General features: G+C 47.2%; 1 protein-coding gene across 5 annotated transcripts in view; it reads right to left on the reverse strand.

Moving 5' to 3' along the window:
* Positions 1 to 22,966, reverse strand: part of PRRC2C (proline rich coiled-coil 2C) — a 147,631-nt gene that overhangs the window by 76,650 nt on the left and 48,015 nt on the right. For all 5 annotated transcript variants that reach the window (XM_073571543.1, XM_073571541.1, XM_073571539.1 and 2 more), the window contains exons 3-8: positions 22,063 to 22,240; positions 21,858 to 21,967; positions 13,607 to 13,732; positions 11,934 to 12,172; positions 11,603 to 11,682; positions 4,335 to 4,453 (exon numbers count right to left, since the gene is read on the reverse strand). In XM_073571543.1, coding sequence (XP_073427644.1) covers positions 4,335 to 4,453; positions 11,603 to 11,682; positions 11,934 to 12,172; positions 13,607 to 13,732; positions 21,858 to 21,967; positions 22,063 to 22,240 — 852 coding nt within the window. The remainder of the gene's footprint in view (positions 1 to 4,334; positions 4,454 to 11,602; positions 11,683 to 11,933; positions 12,173 to 13,606; positions 13,733 to 21,857; positions 21,968 to 22,062; positions 22,241 to 22,966) is intronic.

The following is a 22,966-nucleotide window of genomic DNA, read 5'->3' on the forward strand; positions in this document are numbered from 1 at the left end:
TGAAAGCAATTCAGCCTCAAAGGGGTACAGAATATCTAAATACCTGCGGCCCAAAAAACGTTGCTCAGGGTGCTCCCAATGTTTGGCTAGAGTAGTATCGAACTCCTTGTGGTTTGGAAAAGTTTGGGATGGAGGCCTTGATCGTTTAAATGGAACAGAACATTCCTGAGGAAGGGGCTTGTCCTGCTTAATCTCCAGGGTTTGGAAGATAGCCGAAAGGAGACTATCGACCATATTTCGTGTTTTAAGGGGGTTTTACACTAAGCGATATCTCTAGCAATATCGCTAAAACGTCACTGGTTTTGTGACGTTATAGCGATATTGCTAGCGATATCGCTAGCGATATCGCTATGTGTGATACTTACCTCCGACCGGCTCCCCCGCTGTCCATCGCTGATCGCGCGAGAATGTCCGGCTCCATTTCTCGTCGGGCGCTTCCTGCTGAGACTTCCTGCTGTGACGACGAGCGCCGCGTGGAGGCGGGCGGGAGGACGTCTTCATCGCTGTGTGTGAAAGGTGAGTATCGTGCGCTGCGTCGCTGCTGCATCGCTGTGAGATCTTTCTGTATGAAAGCTCACTAGCGATCATTTAGCGATGCACCAGCGATCCTGACCGGGTCGTATCGCTGGTTGGATCGCTGGTGCATCGCTAAATGTAAAAGGGCCTTTAGACATGTCATCTGCTTCTGAACTAGATCCTGATTGTGGGTCGTCGTCTGACCTAAGGTCGTCCTCTGAAGGAGACGGACACCTGGGTGAAGCAGACGGGCCTAGCGAACTGGAAGACGAGCCCAATAGGAGACGCTTCCTAGACATCCTACTAGGCCTGCCCCTCTGAAGGTCGCGGTCAGGTGCGGATGACTCACTTTGAGAGGCGGTCAGTGCAGAGGTGGCTGTAGATAGCTGAGGCAAACGTTCTAGGACCTGGACCAGGGACTGAGACATAGCAACGGCCCATTCTGGGAGAGGGGAAGTGCCCTCATCACAGGAATCTGTGTGCTCCTGAGAGGCCGACATAGCTGAAGGACTGCAGGACGGGCAGAAAGGAGATGGCTGACCCGAAGCCCACTTCTTTTTACAGCGCACACAGGCGTAATGAGTAGCAGTGGGCCTGAAACAGAGCTCCCTTGCAGAGTTGGGCATAAGGAAACTGCGCTGAATGGCCGCGGGAATTGGGGAAGAACTGCGGAGGAGAGCTAATATTTCTGCCTAGAGCAGAGCCTACCTAGTTCCGGCGAGCAGCAGAACCGCTGAAGTGTCCCCCAAGCAGCGCAGAAAGCCAGGACAGAAAAAGCAGGAAATGCCTGATGAGGGGAGTGGTGGGCGGAGCTTAGCGGCTGAGCCGCAATTGGAGCTGACATACAAAAAGAGAAAAGGAGCCCTGTGATGGGCTAAAAAAGGCGCGAGGACAGCGCGCTCAGAAGGAGGAGGAGGCGCTCTGAGAGCGGGAGCTGAAACGAAAGCGAAAGTGAAAGAGCCGGCACCGCAGCCCCGTGATGGAATCGCTCAGGAAGGAGAAGAGAAGGCCTGTAAGGCGGTACTGTGCGCGCAGAAAAGCTTTTGAAACCCCTGCCCAGCTGTGACAACGGGGGGAGAAAACCCTGTATTTAGACCTCTTGAATATATGTGGAGAGGAGCTGAGAGCGGCACCCGTCAGGCAGGGAGAGGGGCGGGAGATTCAAACAGCCTGATGTTACCAATGGTTCCGCTGGTAATGCTGCGAGCTGGAGGAATCGTACAGGCACTTACCTGACGTCCCTGAAGAGGATGATCACAGGGGCCTCACAAGGTTAGTGGCAAGCCGCTGGCAACTGTCCTCTGTACCCGCATCCTGCAGAAGACGGCATTAACCTCTTGTTGGCAAGGAGAATCTTGCGATTGCTGTCTTCCTCTCAGCCCTGTCCCGAGAGAGGGGTGAGGAGGGGGATTTGGCAAGGACCAGCCACCTGTCCACATCCCATACCACCAGAAGGTGATATGGAAAAAGTCCTGCCAGCGTACTGAGAGTTGCGATGTGGGATCAGCCACACTGCTCGCTCAGCCACCTGATATGGGAAAGCAGGGTGAAACTTCCACCCTGTTTCCCAACTTGAATCTGCAAAACAAAAAACAAAAAAATTAAAAAGTTCCACTAGAACACCTAAAGGAAAGAAAGGTTAATTGCGGATCTGGGAAGATCCCGGTCCGCCTCCTACAGACACTAAGCACAAACTGAGGTGCTTGGTGCCTGTCGGTGGGTGTATACTGCCAGGGAGGAGCTAATTTTTCTTGTTTTGCATAGTGTCAGCCTCCTAGCAGCAGCAGCATACACCCATGGTATTCTGTGTCCCCCCAATAAGGCGATAAAGAAATAATAAACATATACTATCCTGTCCGGCGTAGTGCATTTAATACAGAGTGTCCCATGGCGATCTCAAGTGTAGAACAGTCACATCGGGAGATGCGACTGCTCTACTCAGCCTCCGACGATATACTGACAGGAGGTAATTGCTCCCGCAATGTATCACTACGCTGCCGTGAGTTCACCGAAGTTCATCAGCTCCGGTGCTCTCACTCCTACCGCTGTGCGAGCAGCGGAGCTTATGGACTCGCACGGCAGCTCAGTGATACACTGCGGGAGCGATTAAGTCCTGACAGTATTGCCAGCGGCCGGGCGAGATCACTGTGGGACACTCCGTATTAAACGGACTACGGCGGAAATGAGTATATATTGGTTTATTAATTTTGATTGCTTGCAGGAGACATAGGCATCAGGCATTCAGCGAGTATGTATTTTGTATGTGAATATGTATGTAATTATGTAAATGTTTGGAATTTTTTTTTACAATTGAACACAGGCGCCGGATGATGAGACTATTCTCCCATCATCAGCTCATGCGGTCTCTGTTATATGTGACAAAAGACGTAGCTGGATGGGAGTAGTAGTCCCATCAGACGATGCCTGGGTACACACGTCACATGAGTACACACACGCACATATTCTCCGCCCACACACACTTCCTCCTTCAGACATTTCCTTTGACAAATCGCAGCATTTTTGCAGCAAATAAGCAGCAGGTATACAAACCTTTTTGCATCTGCGTTTTTGCTGCAGATTTGACTGACTCAATTGAAGTCAATGAGTCAAACACTGCAGAAATGCAAAAAGAATGGACATGATGCAGAAAATAAAAGCTATGAATATGGATGGAAATTTACTGATCATGTGCACAACACTTCAGGGTTGTCATTACATTACCTTGCATAAATATTCCTGTGTGTTTTTGGACCATTTACATGTGTAAAAAACGCATCATATGTACATAGCCTTAGACTGTCTAATCTAAGGGCACATGCAGACTGACAGATTCTCTCTTCCAACAGAATCGGGAAGATTATGCAAATGACACTGATCAGTGTGGGAGCATAGTGATCTGATTCTCTCGGATGGGGAGAAAATGGAGAAAATAATTTCTTCAACATTTCAATTTTGTCAGGCTATGCAAGTGGAACTGCACACGTCATCTGAGTGCGGTCCAATGGTTTCCACGGACTCATTGACTTGCATGGCCGAGTGTGATTCGAATATCAGATCAAGATCGGGCATGTAGCGAGTCGTTCCCAGGACAGACCGCCTGAGGGAAAATATCTGACATGTGCAATCCAATGTTTTGTCGGATCGCACTCAAACTGATAATATGGTCATGTACACGAACCCCAAGTCTGCACTGTAAAAAAAATTTAAGAGATAAATTGGCCACAATGACTATACTGTGGAGCTCTGGCAGTTTCTCTCCTTTCCAAGTCCATCACAGGAGTTATAGGCAGGTGCTTCTGTCTTTGAGCCATAACCACACACACGTACACCTCTCACAAATTTAGACAAATGATAGGCACTTTGCAAATTATGCCATGGTTACAGTCATTTGCAAGAAACGCCTAGTCCTCTGGACACAAGCTAGCATGCTTTGCAGATACACATCATGCAATATCTTCGCTTGCTGTCATTTATTAGGAATCTGTAGTTTTCTTTCAATGGACAAATATCAGTCCTGGTCAAATAATGATCAGTGAGGTACAATTATTAGAGACATGTCTTGTAATCTGAGGAGTTTAGAGTGTCCATCACATGACAGGGCAATTTTTTTTTTTTTACAATGGGAGAACACAATGAAGATTCCTATTGAATGATACAAGCAGAGATCTCAAAGTTCATAAGGAATGGATTCAAAAATTATGTAAAAAAAAAAAAATTATAATTTCCTGTAGTTGAAACTAAACTATACATTTAAGATACAAAGTATTTCATCATCTAAAGCTTAATACTGTTTTCCTCAAAAAGCAAGCGAGAATTACCTGCCCAGCCTTCATCTGCTTCAGTGTCCAGATTGTCCAGCTCTTTCAGTTCAGTAGCACTAATGATGGAGGGACGATCGATGCCCTCAGCAGCCCAAGCTTGTGGTCGTCGAGGCGGTCTGAAATTGAGGAAGCACTGATGAAAACCATCCTTGAAATCCTCAATGATATATCATATCTCATCTATAAAGTAAGGTGTACCTAAGTAATTACAGGGGGTTTACCATGATGGTTAATGCCTTCTGTGAACTTTGAAAAACAAACTTTCCAAACATCGTTTACAGAATAGCATTTTTTCAAATTAAAACATAGCTCAGCCATTACTAGGCTTCTGGTGCGGTTCAGCGTGCACAGATAGGTTTTCAATAAGGCTAGGTTCACATAACGTTTTAGCAGCCCGTTCAATGAATAGTGTTGATGGGCTGCTAACGGTATAGCATAACGCGATCGCGTTATGCTATACCCGCTAGCACAGATGATTCATCTGCACTAGCGCTGACGGAGCCTCAGACGCTGCAGGCCGCGTCCAAGGCTCCGACAGCGAATGACGGCACATCGTGAACGCGTGACACTTTACGGCATGCGTCGCGATGCGCCCGACAATGGGGCTCAATAGCGGCGTTAACGGACTGCCTAAAACGCAGTGCGACCCGACCTAACAAATGGGTTGTGTGGGTGCAAAGACCAAATCTCACACAACCCACTGTGGATCTCACTCTCAGCACTGCTCAGACAGGAAATCTGCATGCTCAGATGAGCCAGCGCTGTTATAGGCGGATGTCTAGGTAGGGGTAAGCAGCATCAGATATTGCATATAACTTATAATATTCAAGATTAAAATAGGGGCAGCCAGTACCTCGCCATGACATATACAGATACAGATATTAAAGTGATAAGTGAACCAGTGCTTAATTAAACAAATTGTTGGATATTACCACTAGAGGTTTTCAATCAGCAAAAATGTCATGCAGTGGGGAGAAAAGAGAAAAAGACAGGTAAAACTACATTCCCTGTCATGCCCAGTGCCATATTTCCTATCCTGACAAGGACAGTACCCAAATGTGACCTATCCCTCTAAAAATGTCCTTGTACAAACGCGAATGTTAAGATACAACCATTTTTTAATTGAGCATTGGTTCACTTCATCACTTAATGTCTGTATATGTCATTGCGAGGTATTAGCTATTTAATCTTGAATATTAAAACAGGGATTTTTGTGTGTACTCATGGTAAAATCCTTTTCTCCGAGCCAATCATTGGGGGACAAAGGACCATGGGTGTTATGCTGCTGCCACTAGTAGGACACTAAGCAAATACACAAAGAAATCAACTCCTCCGCAGTATACGCCCTCTGCTGGCTCTATCCTGAACCAGTTCGGTATCAAAGCAGTAGGAGCTCACAGATAGCAAACAAAAAAATGCAACATGTCAAAAACAAAGAACAACCACAAGCCAAGATGCTAACAGGGTGGGTCCTGTGTACCCCAATGATTGGCTCGGAGAATAGATTTTACGGTGAGTACACAAAAATCCCTTTTCTCCTTTGCCTCCCTGGGGGACACAGGACCACGGAACGTCTTAAAGCAGTCCCTGGGTGGGAAATAGCACAAACCTCATGTACCAAACAATTAAATCTGGCTTACAGATGTGATATTGCCGATTGCAGAATCCATCTGCCAAGGTCCGCATCTGAAGAAGCTTGAGAATGAATGTTGTAACGCTTAACAAACGTGTGAAGACTGGACCAAGTCACAGCCTTGCAAACCTGCAGTGCGGACACCTGATGCTGAATGGCCCAGGAAGCCCCCACTGACCGAGTGTGCCTTAATCTCTGCCGGGATAGGCTGACCTCTGACACAGTAAGCCTCTTGGATCGCAGAGCGGATCCATCTGGCTATTGTAGCTTTAGAAGCAGGTAGGCCCTTTCTGTGTCCCTCCAGAAGCACAAAAAGAGAATCCAAGATGCGGAAAAATACTGTTCTGGAAATGTATTTCCTGAGTGCCCTCACCAAATCCAAAGTGTGGAGAGCTTTCTCAGTACGATGGACCGGAAGCTGGGCAGAACGAGGGCAAAACTATGTCCTCATTCAGATGAAAAGAGGAAACTACTTTAGGCAAGAAGGATGGAGACGTCCTGAACACCACCTTGTCCAGGTGGAAAACCAGAAATGGAGATTTGCAAGACAAAGCAGCCAATTCCAAAACCCACCTGATGGATGTTACTGTCACAAGAAAAGCAACTTTCCAAAAAAGAAGAGTGAGTGATGCATCCTGCAACGGTTCGAAAGGGCCTCTTGCAAGGCACCTAGGACCAAATTAAGGTCACAAGACTCCAAAGGCATTTTGTAGGGAGGGGCAAGGTGCGACACTCCCTGTTTGAAGGTCTTAACCTGCAATTTGAAAGCTATCCTTCAATGGAACAGGATGGATAGGGCTGAAATTTGGCATTTGAGAGACGCCAGAGCCAGGCCTGAGTTTAATCCTGCTTGGAGAAACTCCAAAATGGAAGGGATAGAAAAACACAAGTGGGGAACACCCGCGGGTTTAGCACCAAGAGAAAAAGGTCTTCCAGATGCGATGGTAAATGCGCATGGATGTAGGTTTCCAAGCTTTAATCATGGTGGAAGCTATTTGCTGCAAGAAACCGGCCTGGGCTAGGATCCAGGATTCAATGGCCAGGCCGTTAATCTCAGAACTTTTGAGTTCTGGCGGTAAATCGGCCCCTGAGAGAGAAGGTCTGGGTGGTCTGGTAACTGCCAGGGAACGTCAGCGACTAGTTGCACCAGTTCCGTGTACCGCGCTCGGCGTGGCCAGTCTGGTGCGACGAGAATCACCTGGATTCCCCTGCTTTGATCTTCCGGATGACCCTGAGAATTAACGGAATAGGATTGAGTAAAACCCCTTGAACCTTTCTGTGTGTGGGACCGGGACGATGACTCAGTTGTTGCGGAGTGCATATATAAAATGGGGATGCATGCGCCTTCGTCTTTGGAAGACGTGACCGAAAGAAGCGTGTTGGCGGGGGAGATGCGAATTATATTTTGTATCCGTAGGACACCAGATCTCTGACCCATTGGTCGTGAACGACCGCCAGCCAGACCTGATGAATGAGTAGACGGCCACCTACCCTGTCTGTGTCCTCCGAATTCTGCAACGAGTCATTGAACAGAGAATTTGCGGGACGAGGTGAAGGTCTGTTTTCCCAGGAATGAGAGGGCTTGAATGAAGGTTGTGAATCCCTGTCCCTGCGCGGAGGACGGGCCGAGCTAGAGGAAGCGGCTACGGATGACCAGCTTGCGGTACTGCGAAGAAGCGAACCTGGTGATGGTTCCGAAAAGGCCGACTTATAGTGATGAGCGAGTATACTCGTTACTCGGGTTTCCCCAAACATGCTCGGCTGATCTCAGAGTATTTTGGTGTGCTCGGAGATTTCGTTTTCATCGCCTCAGCTGCATGATTTACGGCTGCTGGACAGCCTGAATACACGTAGGAAATTCCTAACAGGCATTCCTCACATGTATTCAGCCTGTCCAGCAGCCACAAATCATGCAGCTGCATCGACAGAAACTAAACCTCCGAGCACGCCAAAATACTCGGAGACCACCCGAGCAACGAGTATACTCACTCATCATTACCGACTGGGTCTTTGCTGAGGGAGGACTTTGCTCTTTCCTCCAGTAGCATCCGAGGTAATTTGGTCAAGTTTGTCTCCAAACGCCCACTCTGGTAAGGCAGGGAGGTTAAAGATTTCTTGGAAGCGGAGTCTGCCCGCCACTCTCGGAGCCACAGGGCTCTCCTGATGGTAACCGCGTTTGCGGCTGCAAGCGCGGCACAGTTAGCCACATCTAGGGAGACATACACAATGTAATCCCCGGCCCGGGCAATCTGGTAAGCGAGACTGACCACCTCGGGAGGTAGGTTATTGTCTCAACTGGTCTTAGCTAGAGCCTCTTGCCCAGGCCACCATAGCTCTGGCCACCCAGGTGGCGGCGAAGGAAGGGACGAGTGCTGCTCCGGCAGCCTCAAAGACTGACCGAGCAAGATTGTCAATCAATGGGGTTTTTGATGGACGAGCCATCAGAGAGAGGAGTTTTGGAAGTGAGCTCTGATATGGGTGGATCTACTGCAGGGGACTTAGTCCACTCCTTTCTTAGAGTAGATACAAAGGGGCACCGTGCTTCCAGCGTTTTTTGCCCTGTGAATCGCTTGTCCGGGCGACTTCCGTAAACTCAGGGTGGTTAGCGAAAACAGTGTGAGGACGTTTGGTCCTTTTGAAGGACACAGTGTGATCCGGACTAGTTCCGGGTTCTTCGTTTACTCTCAGAGCCTTATTGACCGCTTCAATGAGAGAAATCTAGAGACTCCTAACGAGTCCGGATCTACGGCCACATCTGACTCGTATTCGGACTAGTGTTCGCTGCAAATCCCTTTTGAGGGGGAGCGGGAAGCAGAGCTTGCGGACGCCGAGACCCCAGAGTGCCTGAGGGGACGAGTCATGGGGACGTTTTATAGAAGATTGTATATCTTCTGCCGCAGTCCTTCCCCTGTCTGAGGAAGACTCTCGTGTGGCTGAAGGGCCTTCTACAGGGGGGGGGGGGGGGGTAAAGTGATGCCCTGGCTTGAGGAGGATTCTATAGCTTTAGCCTCATAGGCCATGGACTGTGCCAGGGACGTGGCCCACTCGGGTGGACTAGGCTCGCTAGGGTCGGCATTAGCGGGGGGGCTCCTATGTGCATGAGGGGTCGCAGGCCACACAGATTGCAGTATGGTGTCTCCGTGGTAGTGGGGCATTACATGCGGTACATGAGGCATACACCACTGTATGTGTCTTATCCGCCTTAATAGATGCCTTTGATTGAGACATATTGCATATAGATGCTGCTTAGAGGGGGAAGGGGTTAGTGCTTGTGTACCAGCTTACCCAGGTCCTGTGTCCATGCCCCAAGAGAAGGTAGTCTGCGCTGCGGTGTAAATGCCTGAAGTTACACATGCGGTGATGCAGGAAGTGATGGCGTCCCCAGCCTGTAAATTAGTCACGCGGTGACAGGAAGTGGAGTCCGAGAACAAGTGAGCGCTTTTCATGAGGAACGACAAGTGCCAGAAAGAAAGAAAGGGGCGGAGTCAGGGCCAGTGAGCCGGGATGCGGCCGCAGCGTTTCTCGCTCAGAGTGAGAAGCGCCTAAAAAGTGGGTGGAGCTAGGCCTATCCCAGCCAGAAGCCGGGGACTAAATTTGCGGCAGGTCGGCAGGAGCGCCGTATATGGGGCGGTTATCCCCGTGGGGGCCCGGACATCTATACAGGATTGTAGAGAAGGAGCCCCCCTGCTGACCACGTACGCTGCGCTTACATCCAGATGAAGCAGTGTCGAGTGCACAGTGAATGGGCCACAGCTGGTAATTTTGGCCGCGCAAATCATCCTCAATCCACCATCCCTTTGATAAGGAGGTGGAGAGGGCTCGTTTGCCTCCTGACACCAGCCGCTTTCTAACAGTGGTGGTGCAGTGGGGCTGCACGGACACTGATAGGAGCCTCTGCAGAGTACCTCAGGTAAACTTTTGGGAAGGGCAGGGCAAATTGTCCGGCTGAAGGCATGGTTCCGGAAGCGGGTACGTGGGTGTGACACCCCATGTTCCCGTCCGTTGTCGGTGTGGGGATAACGGGCCCATTAAAGGGATCCATCGCCCCTAAGGAGAGCCCAGGCATGGCATTGAGGTGGTGCAAGAGGGGGTATGGAGAAACGACACTCCGCGTTCCCGCCTGTTGACGAATTTGGGTGAGCGGGACCTTGAAAGGCCCCATCACCCACTCAATCCATAGGAAAAAAGTAAAAAAAATAAAATAAAGTCAGGGTCTGAAGCCAGACCCTAGTGCCTCCTAGACACTAAGCAAGAACTGGTTCAGGATAGAGCCAGCAGAGGGTGTATACTGCGGAGGAGGAGCTAATATCTGTGTATTTGCTTAGAGTCCTCCTTGTGGTAGCAGAATAACACCCATGGTCCTGTGTCCCCCCCCAATGAGGTGAAGGAGAAAGTTATATTTTATCTATGATATCTTATCCTGCTTACCCCCAGATTGATGGATTCTTGTACTCCTGGTGGGCTTTGCTTATCTTATATGCAGCTGTTTGCCTGTACACTCACCGAGAATCGATGATGAGTGCTTCATCCATGACTTCTGGCCTGTGCTGAGCATGCACCAGTCAAGTAGTGTTGCTCTTTGGGTTCGCTCACACTGGTGTAGTTTACGGAGGAGTGCAATGAGACAAAATCTCACATTGCACTCTGACCAGTGTTATTCAATGAGGCAGAGCAGGTCTGCGATTTTTTTTTTCTATGCTGACTCAGCATGAGAAAAATAAAAAAATAGCAGCACGGTGTGATTGGCTGCGTATTTAACACGGTGTCCACCCATTCAAGCCAACGGGTGCATGCAAAACATTGTACTGCACTCGGATGTCATCCAAGTACCGTCCGATATATGCAGATGCAGGCAATGGAGAAAATAGGAGAGATCATTAACCTTCTCACCTGTGATGAGATTCTTGTAGCACTAACACTCCGCTCACAGCAGAGTTTGAGCAGAGTGTCATTAGCATATTGCATCCAATGCTATACGCTAATGTGACCCCGACCTAAATAGCAATCTGGACGAACAGTACAAAAGTCAGCAGTCATAGATGTGCTCGTCATCAGTATTCGGCGACAGCGCTGGCAGACTGAGGCAACAACGCTGTCTGTTCAGAAAGCAAAATTGGACCCTTCATGTGAGGCAGACAGCACTGTGGTATGCAGTGGATAACCATCACCGATTAAAGCAGTTCATCTGCCCCAAGCACATGGCGTTGTGCTACCTCGCTGTCTGGGGTATGCACAGCACAGAATGGCTCATTATCGGTTCTCGGTGATTGGGAAGGCAGGCATCTGCAAAGACAGTGCTGCCTGCCTTATAGGAACACGCTACGAGTGCTACGCACAGTGGATGATGTGCTGCTCAGTCTCCACACACATAACCCATTTACTACAGAAAAACCATCTGCGCATGTTGGACCAGACCAAAGGAACCCTACTACTGGCCTTGATACAACTATTGCAGCCTGTGATACGTAAAGGATGCAATTCTGAAAGGGGAATAAATTTGAAATTTTGTTAATCAAAGATCTTTCACGCAGAAAGCATGAACTGTCATTGTAAAACCCCTTTAAGTTTACTAAACTTAGAAAAAAACATTTAATAAAAAAATGTGCATTTTAGATTAATGTCTAAAGATTACCTGTTGGCCTCGGCTTGCGCAGGATATCTAGTTTGTCCCTGCACAGGAGGAAACGGAAGTCGAGGATAAGAAGGGAACATCTGAGGGGGAAAAAAAAGTAGATTTAAGAAGTCAGTGTTCATATAGTTTCATCTGTCACAAAGCCATTAGCGGTAGCCCTGACCTCATACTTTATGCAAAGATTGGCTACACAAAATGCTAATTGAGCTCCTTGCCCCAGAATACAACTGAACTAATATCCAACTGGCTGCACAACAGCCTGAATGGCTACACATACGAAGCAAGATTATCGAAATAAACCAAAATATAAAAAGGTGACTGCAATACTGACATTTCCAGCAAATTGAGGCATCATGCCTCTGTACTGAGGAGGTAGGCCCGGTTGCTGTCCATTCACTTTAAGCTGGGTGGTGGCAGGTCGTTTATCAGCAATCTTGTTCTGATCTGCACCGGGGAGAGCCGGATGGGACGATCCTTCTTCTCCCAGCGAAACAGCATTTTCTTGGTCCGGGGGTGCAAGCGGAATACCAAGGTTCCTCCCTCCACCTTCCCGCCAACTGGCCACATCGGCTGTGTGCACAGATTAGGACAGGTAAAATTTAATTGGATTGTAATTATATTCAGCATGTTAAAAAAAAAAAAAAAAAAATCAAGCTACAGCCATAAAACTGAAATAAAAATGGCTGGTATGCTTCAAATGCACCCAAAAGGCCAGGCCTTAAGTGGTTAAGAGATCTATTCAGGCATCACAGTCAACAGTAACAGAAAAACAATTCTCCAGCAGTCATAGGTCAAGGGCCATTGTATACACCCTAAGATACAGAAAAGTTGCAATTCATATTTTTTAAGAATCTTAAAATTATATTTAAAGGGAATGTGTCACCTCATTTTTGGCATACGAGATGCGGCCACCGCCATCAGGGGCTTATCTACAGCATTCTGTAATGTTGTAGATAAGCCCCGATGTAACCTGAAAGAGGAGAAAAACTATTTAGATTATACTCACCCTGGGGTCCGGTCCGATGGGTGTCGCGGTCCAGTGCCTCCCATCTTCTAACGCTGATGTCATCCTCCTTACTTCTGCGCAGGCAAACAATATCTGCCCTATTGAGGGTAGAGCAGAGTACAGCAGTGTCCAGGCGCCGGGAAAGGTAAGAGGCCCAGTGCCTCCGCACCGCAGTACTTTACTCTACCCTCAACAGGGCAGAGTAAGTACGCCTGCACAGGAGCCGTGGCAGAAGTAAGGAGGAAAACGCCATTGCTAGAAGATGGGAGGCGCCAGAACGGACCGCGACACCCACCGGACTGGACGCTGGGGTGAGTATAATTTAACTCGTTTTTCTTCTTTCAGGTTACATCGGAGACTTATCTACAGCATTACAGAATGCTGTAGATAAGCCCCTGATGCCGGTGGCTGCATCTCATATGCCAAAAATGAGGTGACACATTCCCTTTAAACAAAATCTGTCATTAAGTTTTTGTTACACCACATGAGAGCAGCATCATGTAGTGGCAGAGACACTAATGTCAGCATTGTACCACTTACTAGGCTGTTTGCTACAGTTTTGATTAACTCCTCATTTTATCTGCTGCAGATCCACCAGCTCTGTATAACCCAGCTGACTGGCAGTTCTGTGTGCACTGTGCATAGGCAGAAAGGTACCATAGCTGAGAATCAGAGGTGGGGCCAGTTTGATGGACTAACAAGTGGCAGGTCTACTAGTCCTCTAATGATAATGTCCTGCTAATAAAACAGATTTTATCAGAACTACAGCAAGCAGCCCAGTAAGTGATAAATTGCTGGAATCAGAGTGTCTGTCCCAACATCAGGCGGCGCTCACATTAAATGGCAAAAACCTGATGGCAGATTCCCTTTAAAAATGATGTCACTTGCTTCTATTAGGCTTTTGCATGTAAAATTACTAAGAGCTAAAAAATATATATTACATAAATTTTATAATATATTTTTTGATATCTCATACAAAATAGCACCAAATGCATTACTTTGTGGACGTAGACTAGGTCCAGGCCCATAATTATCGTCGGCTGCATCTTTTTCTTTCTTTTCTGGATCCCCAGCTGCCTGCAGACTTGGGAATTCTTGCTGGAAATAGCTGTTCACCTGAACACCTGGAAAGAAAACACAATCTCTACTTTAAAATCAGCTATAATACTTGTCAACATCTTAGTCCAACAAACACATGTCTAGGTTATGATTCGTGATGAGTGAGCGTACTCTGATATTGCGTTATCCGCGCATGCTGGGGTGTTATTCGAGTATCTCAGGCATGTTCGAGTCCCCGCGGCTGCATGTCTCGCGGCTGTTAGACAATCCCCGCATGTGTTGTGCCCGTCTAACAAATAGGCAATCCCCGCATAAGTGGCAGCTGTCTAAGAGCCACCAATCTTGCAGCAGCAGGGACTCAAGCATACCCAAGATACTCCTATAGCACCCGAGCATGCTCGGATAACACGATATCAGCGTACGCTTGTTCATCACTGGTTAAGATATGTATGTTACATAAAAGTGTATAACAAACTATAGAACTGTAAAAACAGGCAGAAATGCAAACCCCCATGTCATTATGGATCTCAATTTGCAGAACAGCTATGCAAAGAAGAAAAAAAAAGGATCTTCAAATCTTGCTAGAGAAAATTTAACCAGGAACTTGCTAGAAAAGGTACCATTCCTGCTTGTTTCCTCCACCAGTTAAACTGCAAGCACTATGTATTCCGGTAAGAAGCCTTCTCCAAGCATCCACCAGTCATTGGCACCTTCTACTACTTTGTGACTATGAGGTTACCCAGATGTTATCACTTCACAACAGCAGCATACTGAGAAGAATGGGACAGATCACAAGGTTTACAAACTGTCTTGGGGCAATAGGGCATCTTACACTAGGGTCATTGAGGCCTTCACTACAACATTTTAATGCAGACACTGAGGCTTATACCTCTGTACACTGTATTTAGGAGAGATTCTACATACTATCGACTATCAGTAACGCTCACAAATGTAATGAGTTATGAAGCTCAATCGGGCGAGTAGGAAACCACATTGACATTCAAGAAAATGGTTACCCCAATGTCTTGAAGGAGGAAAACATGGGGATCAGCTGCTGCAGATATAATATAATAATCTAGTTATATAGCGCCAACATATTCTGCAGCGCTTTACAGTTTAACAGTTTCAAAACACAAGCCATAAGTAACAATGTTAACAATACAATAATTAAAGCAAAATAAGACGACCCTGTTCGTGAGAGCTTACAATCTACAATGAGGTGGGGAAGATACAAAGTACAGGTGTGTATTTACAATGGTGTATTTACAATGAAAGTCCAGCCATCTTGAGGGAGTGAAGGATGGATGGAGATAGTGAATGGGCTACACATGCACACTTACATATAGAATGACTGATTAGTGAACGTGATAGGCCGCTCTGAACAAATGTGTTTTGAGGGAGTGCCTAAAACTATGCAAATTGTGGTTAGTCCTAATTTCTTGGGGTAGAGCATTCCAGAGGATAGGAGCAGCACGGGAGAAGTCTTGGAGTCAGGAGTGGGAGGTACGGATTAGTGAAGAGGTTAGTCGAAAGTCGTTTGCAGAGCGCAGCCATCGGCTAGGCCAATAGACAGAAATGAAGGAGGAGATGTAGGGAGGTGCTGCACTGTGGAGAGCTTTGTGGGTGAGAACAAGTACTTTGAATTGGATCCTATAATGAATGGGCAGCCAGTGTAATGTTGACGAAGAGCGGACACATCCGAGTACCAATTAGCCAGATGGACGACCCTGGCCGCTGCATTAAGTATGGACTGGAGAGGGGATAGTCGAGTGACGGGGAGGCCAATTAATAGAGCGTTGCAGTAATCCAGGCGGGAATGGATCAATACTACAGTGAGGGTTTTTGTTGTTTCCATGGTGAGAAAAGGGCGGATTCTAGAGATGTTCTTTAAGTGTAAGCGGCAAGAGCGGGCAAGAGATTGTATATGGGATGTGAAGGATAGATTGGTGTCAAACCTAACACCCAGGCAGCACGCCTGCTGCCGGGGTGTTATTGTAGTACCACCCACAGAGAGGGAAATGTCAGATTTTGGCAGGTTAGTAGACGGCGGGAGCAGAAGTAGTTCAGTTTTGGAGAGGCTGAGTTTCAGATAGAGAGTGGACATGATATTGGAGACTGCAGACAGACAGTCACTGGCGTTCTGTAGTACAGCGGGGGTAAGGTCGGAGGAAGACTTATGTAGTTGTGTGTCATCAGCATAAAGATGGTACTGAAAGCAAAATCTACTGATGGTCTGTCAAATTGGGGCTGTGTAGAGAAAAGAAGGGGGCCAAGAACTGAGCCCTGATTTACCCCGACAGCAAGAGGAAGAGGAGATGACGTGGAGCCAGGGAACAAAACACTGAAGGAGCGGTCAGAGAGATAGGAAAAGAACCAGGAGAGAGCAGTGTCCTTAATGCCTAGTGACTGGAGCCTAGAGAGTAGGAGATGGTGGTCAACAGTATCGAAAGCTGCAGATACAGTGGGGCAAAAAAGTATTTAGTCAGTCAGCAATAGTGCAAGTTCCACCACTTAAAAAGATGAGAGGCGTCTGTAATTTACATCATAGGTAGACCTCAACTATGGGAGAAAAACTGAGAAAAAAAAAATCCAGAAAATCACATTGTCTGTTTTTTTTTAATTTTATTTGCATACTATGGTGGAAAATAAGTATTTGGTCAGAAACAAAATTTCATCTCAATACTTTGTGATATATCCTTTGTTGGCAATGACAGAGGTCAAACGTTTTCTGTAAGTCTTCACAAGGTTGCCACACACTGTTGTTGGTATGTTGGCCCATTCCTCCATGCAGATCTCCTCTAGAGCAGTGATGTTTTTGGCTTTTCGCTTGGCAACACGGACTTTCAACTCCCTCCAAAGGTTTTCTATAGGGTTGAGATCTGTAGACTGGCTAGGCCACTCCAGGACCTTGAAATGCTTCTTATGAAGCCACTCCTTCGTTGCCCTGGCGGTGTGCTTTGGATCATTGTCATGTTGAAAGACCCAGCCACGTTTCATCATCAATGCCCTTGCTGATGGAAGGAGGTTTGCACTCAAAATCTCACGATACATGGCCCCATTCATTCTTTCATGTACCCGGATCAGTCGTCCTGGCCCCTTTGCAGAGAAACAGCCCCAAAGCATGATGTTTCCACCACCATGCTTTACAGTAGGTATGGTGTTTGATGGATGCAACTCAGTATTCTTTTTCCTCCAAACACGACAAGTTGTGTTTCTACCAAACAGTTCCAGTTTGGTTTCATCAGACCATAGGACATTCTCCCAAAACTCCTCTGGATCATCCAAATGCTCTCTAGCAAACTTCAGACGGGCCCGGACATGTACAGGCTTATGCAGTGGGACACGTCTGGCACTGCAGGATCTGAGTCCATGGTGGCGTAGTGTCTTACTTATGGTAGGCCTTGTTACATTGGTCCCAGCTCTCTGCAGTTCATTCACTAGGTCCCCCCGCGTGGTTATGGGATTTTTGCTCACCGTTCTTGTGATCATTCTGACCCCACGGGGTGGGATTTTGCGTGGAGCACCAGATCGAGGGAGATTATCAGTGGTCTTGTATGTCTTCCATTTTCTAATTATTGCTCCCACAGTTGATTTCTTCACTCCAAGCTGGTTGGCTATTGCAGATTCAGTCTTCCCAGCCTGGTGCAGGGCTACAATTTTGTTTCTGGTGTCCTTTGACAGCTCTTTGGTCTTCACCATAGTGGAGTTTGGAGTCAGACTGTTTGAGGGTGTGCACAGGTGTCTTTTTATACTGATAACAAGTTTAAACAGGTGCCATTACTACAGGTAATGAGTGGAGGAAAGAGGAGACTCTTAAAGAAGAAGTTACAGGTCTGTGAGAGCCAGAAATCTTGATTGCTTGTTTCTGACCAAATACTTACCGTATTTTTCGCTTTATAAGACGCTCCGGATTATAAGACGCACCACAATTTTTGAGGAGAAAAATAAGAAAAAAATATTTTTTAATAAAATGGTGGTGCCTCTTATAATCCTTGCATCTTATTGCTTACCGGGGTTGGTGGCTGCGGTGTAGAGGGGTCCCAGGCTCGCTGCTGGAGGAGGCAGGCGTGGAGTGATGCTGCAGGCCGCATTCAGGGATGAGGGGGGGGCTCCGATGTGTGCTGTTGCTGCTGCAGAGTCTTGTGCTGGTGTCAGGTTTCTCCACTTGTCCGGCGGTTGGAAGCCGGTGCTGCGGGTGCTCCGGTGCGGCGTTGTGTGCCCATCGATGCCCGGGGCTCTGCCGACATTGTTCGACAGACCAGAGCCCCAGCATTTCCTCGGTTCCCAGTATATGTGCGCTGAAGTGCTGGTAAAAAAAAAAAATGGCCGCCGGCGCGTGCGCAGATGGGATCTCGGGACCAGTTCTCGAGAGATGAGATCTGAAATCTCATCTCTCGAGAGCTGGATCCCGAGATCCCATCTGCGCACGCGCGGCGGCCATTTTTTTTGCAGGCACCACCGCGCGCACACAGGGAACCCAGGGAAAATGGCTGCCGGCGCGTGCGCAGGTGGGATCTCGGGACCCACCTCTCGAGAGATGAGATTTCAAATCTCATCTCTCGAGAACTGGGTCCCGAGATCCCATCTGCGCACGCGCCGGCGGCCATCTTTTTACCGGCACACAGGGAACTGAGGAAATGCCGGGGCTCTGGCCTGTCGCACAATGTTGGCAGAGCCCCGGGCATCGACGGGCACACAACGCGGCACCGGACACACCCGCAGCAGCGGCCAGCAACCGCCGGACGCCCCCGATCACAGCCTAGGTAAGGCATGTCCGTTTTGTAAGACGCACTCCTGTTTTCCCCCCAAATTTTGGGGGGAAAAAAGTGCGTCTTACAAAGCAGAAAATACGGTATATTCCACCATAATATGCAAATAAAATGAAAAAAAAACAGACAATGTGATTTTCTGGATTTTTTTTCTCAGTTTGTCTCCCATAGTTGAGGTCTACCTATGATGTAAATTACAGACGCCTCTCATCTTTTTAAGTGGTGGAACTTGCACTATTGCTGACTGACTAAATACTTTTTTGCCCCACTGTAGGTCAAGAAGAATGAACAGAGTGTGGTCACCATTACGTTTTGCTGTCTGTAGGTCATTGGTCACTTTGATGAGTGCAGTTTCAGTCGAATGTAGGGGGCGGAAGCCGGACTGTGAAGGGTCTAGAAGGGAGTGAGTGGAGAGGTAACGGGTAAGGCGCCAAGGCGGGAGTAAACTAGGCGTTCCAAAAGTTTAGAGATGAAGGGGAGATTGGAGACTGGTCTGTATTTGTGCAGGATGGGTCGAGAGCGGGTTTCTTTAGTAATGGAGTAACGACGGCGTGTTTGAAGGAGGATGAGAAAATGCCCGAGGAGAGGGAGAGATTAAAGATTGTAGTTAGGTGGTTTGTGACGACTGGAGAGAGACTGGAGGAGATGTGGGGTAATGGGGTCAGTAGTGCATGTAGTCGGCCGAGAAGAGGAGTCTGGAGACTTCTTCTGTGATGGGATCAAATGTGGGAAGTGAGCCAGGGGAGATGCAGGAAGGGATGGGAGTCACAGCACTTGGTGGTTGGGAGCAGATTTCCTGACGGATATTATCTATTTGTTCTGTAAAGTGGGAGGCCAGGTCATCAGCACAAATGTCTGTGATAGGGGCTTGTGCTTTTGGCCTGAGGAGGGACTGAAAAGTGTCAAAAAGTTTCTTGGGGTTGTTGGCTAGTGAGGAGATCAGGGTGGTGAAGTAGGTCTGTTTGGCGAGGTGAAGGGCAGCGTTCTAGGTTCTTAACATAAATTTGAAGTGGATGAAGTCTTCTGGTGTGCGGGTTTTTCTCCATAGGCATTCAAGCACTCCTAGAGCATCCCTGGAGAAGTTGAGTTTGCGATGTGAGCCAGGACTGTTTTACTCTGTGCTTGGAGGTTCTGAGGGTGAGGGGAGCTACTTGGTCAAGGGTGCTTCTAAGAGTGTCATTGTAGTGATGAACAGCCAGATTAGGACAGGAAAAAGAGGAGAGTGGGGACAGTGATGAGTGCAGGGAATCTGAAAGTGTCTGAGGGTTAATGACTTGTAGATTTCTGACTGTGTGGTAGGTAGGAGTGAGCTGGGGTGGGCGAGGATTTGTGAGCGTGAAGGAGAGAATGTTGTGGTCAGAGAGTGGAAGCGGTGAGTTATTTAGGTGGGAGATTGAGCAGAGCCAGGCCGAAGACCAGATCGAGGGTGTTACTGTCCTTGTGTGTCTCAGAGGTTGAAAGCTGCGAGAGGCCTAGAGAGGTGATTAGTGATAGAAGCTGGGATGCAGATGTGGAAGTAGGGCTGTTAATGGGGAAGTTGAAGTCTCCCAGGATGAGGGTTGGAAGTTCTGAGGACATGAAGTGCGGCAGCCAGGCTGAAAAGTGGTCAAGGAAGTGGGTGGGTGAGCCTGGGGGCCGGTATATGACCGCTACCCTGAGGGGGAGGGGACAGAAGAGCCTGATGGTGTGGACCTCAAAAAAGAAGGTAATAAGAGTGATAGAACTGGGGGGGATGACCTGGAAAGTGCATTGTGACAGTGTCAGAATCCTGAATCCAGGTTTCAGTGAGGGCCAACAGATTAAAGGGAATCTGTCACCCCTTTTTTGAGATATCATATGATATCATTCAATTTTGTGTCACATAAGGATTCTCTTAGTACTTTTGCTTCCCCCTGACCCCACACCTTTCATGAATAAATACCTTTTTTATATCGGTTCAGATGTATGTAAACTGCCGCTCTCCGGTCCGCTGGGCGGGGCTTATTCACCTGCTCCCCCTCCCTGTCTTGCTCTACGCAAGAAGAAATGTGTAGAGCAAGACAGGGAGGTGGGGAGCAGGTGAATAAGCCCCGCCCATCGGACCGGATAGCGGCAGTTTACATACATCTGAACCGATGTAAAAAAAGGTATTTATGCATGAAAGGTGCGGGGTCAGGGGGAAGCAAAAGTACTAAGAGAATCCTTACGTGACATACAATTGAATATCATCATTATATGATATCTCAAAAAAGGGGCGACAGATTCCCTTTGAGAGTTGTTCAGAAAGTAGCTGTGTAGGAAAGGCAGCTTGTTACAAGCAGACTGTGGAATCCAGAGGGCACAATTAAAAGACGGAGATGAGGGAGTGCAAGTAATATTAATAAGATTATTATGGTTTCGATATGAGGTAGGGTAGGGGTTGAGGTTGGGGGATGGTGGACCAGGGTTGGGGGAGATGTCCCCTGAAATCAGTAGGAGTAGGAAGAAAAAGAATTGGAATTGGTGGAATGGAATGTTGGAATTGTAAGTAGTTTTTTTCTGCGATGTGTTTGGGCAAGATGGACTGAGGTTTCTCAGGAAGGTGAGGAGTGCATGGGAGCTGTACATGGGAAAGGGAAGTATAGAGGGGCTGATGTGTATGAGTCTGATGGAGGGGGGATAGGGTGGTGTATGTGGATGGCAAGGGAACACAGGAGGATAAAAATAAAGCACATGATTAAAGGGGAGAGCAAAGTGTGGGTTACCTGACTCCTGCCCTGACTAACTACCATGGATAACTGCCATTTTCGGGATGCTTTGCGTCTGGGATGCTTTGCTTCTGGGATGCTTTGCTTCTGGGATGCTTTGCTTCTGGGATGCTTTGCTTCTGGGATGCTTGCGTGCTGCACCCCACACTGCGTGCTTCCCCTTAGGAACTACTACATATATAGGCCACACTACAGGGTCAGGAGAGAGGGATTGTGGGAGCTGGTTGGGTATAATTTGGCAGCTGGGGCCAGCACACAAGGGGATGGTTAGATGATCAAAGACACTAGACCAGGCTGTGTCAATATGCTATATCGCCTTCCACCTGATAAGATCTAGAGAGGCCCCAGTCACGGATCTAAAGCATTAAGTATTACATACAGTGCAACAAATGAATTATACCAAAGCTTTAGCAAGCACATTAAAATATGCAGCAAAATGGTAAAGCAGAACTATGGAGTTGTACCATTTGGATATATTGCAGCAGAAAATAGAGGCAGCAGAGGTGGGAAGTTGTACCATTCAGGCTGCTATGGTCGCACAATGGTGCTATGAATGCTCATAATACTGAAAGGCTAGGGTTAGAGGCAGATCACAATCAAAGAGGAAAAACAAAGCTGAAAGTTCTAAAAAAAAAAAAAAAAAAAAAAAAAACCCCACAAATGAAATTACTGAATTACTTTAAAACTGATCTTACCATCTCCTTGCACACCTGTCTTGGTATTGGCCCAAGATTTGGTAACCACAGGAACCTCAGTTGGTGGGGGTGGAACTGGCTTTGGAGGTGGAGGAGGCACTTCTGGTGTTCTAGGAAAAAAATAAGTTAAAATTTAGTCCAAGTTGCTTTTAAACTTATTGTGAAGCATAACTAGGAAGTAAAAGCATTGACAGGTGGGACTTACTTATCCTCGTCGGACTGCTCTTGTTTGGATGCCCAGCCAGTGCCATCTTTGGGAACAATGTTCACATTTGGGTCATTGCCTTTATTCTCTGCCTTTAGACTGGGTAAATTTGCAGGTGGTGGCATGCGCCGAGATACAGCAACTTTTCCTAGGCTTTGAAGACCATGGCGTGCAGCAACTGTGAGCACAAAAAAAAAAAAAGGTTATATTCCTCGTAAAAAATGGCAAATTCCATTGAAAACAGGTTAATAGGACGTAGTATAAAAGGGTTGGGTCTTTTTTGTTTGTTTTAAATAAACTGCTCCCAGGGATGAGGATTTTCTGAAAGGACACCCCCTTTGAGATGGGTGAGATTCCACCAAGATAAGGAGAACTGCATGGTAAAATGTAAAAAACAACAAGTGTACACTGACCGTTAATATTAGCGAATGTTAGACCATGCATTATAAATTAAATAGGAAATATGACTTCCAGTCCTTTTCAGGCATAGTAGAACTCTGGCAGACACATTCAGAAAGTCTCATTCACAAATCTACAGCTGCAGATTGATGGGTTTCAAAAACACAATAGCAAAACAGTGACATACTGCTGGAGTCATGATTTTATTTTCTCTCTCGGCTTTGCGGGAGCAATACATTTTTTTCAAGTGACATTGTTAAATGGGTGCATCATTTTTACAGAACAGGCTGCATTTTTAATGCCATCATTTAATTTATAGCCCAAAGGAGCCAGATTGCATTGAAACACGTAGAGTTCAAATGGACTCAGTGCTTTTATTCAGTGTCCGACCTTAATAGAGGTTAAAGAATGTAGACGTCTGCGGTATTTCTGCTTTTCTAAAAAGATTTACACCACTGCAATAAGGAGCCATCTAAGTCCATCTGAACTCTGCATTATTGTAACA

Source organism: Dendrobates tinctorius, unplaced genomic scaffold, assembly GCF_039654945.1.
Source record: "Dendrobates tinctorius isolate UK_male_01 unplaced genomic scaffold, ASM3965494v1 ptg000029l, whole genome shotgun sequence".
Classification (NCBI taxonomy): domain Eukaryota; kingdom Metazoa; phylum Chordata; class Amphibia; order Anura; family Dendrobatidae; genus Dendrobates; species Dendrobates tinctorius.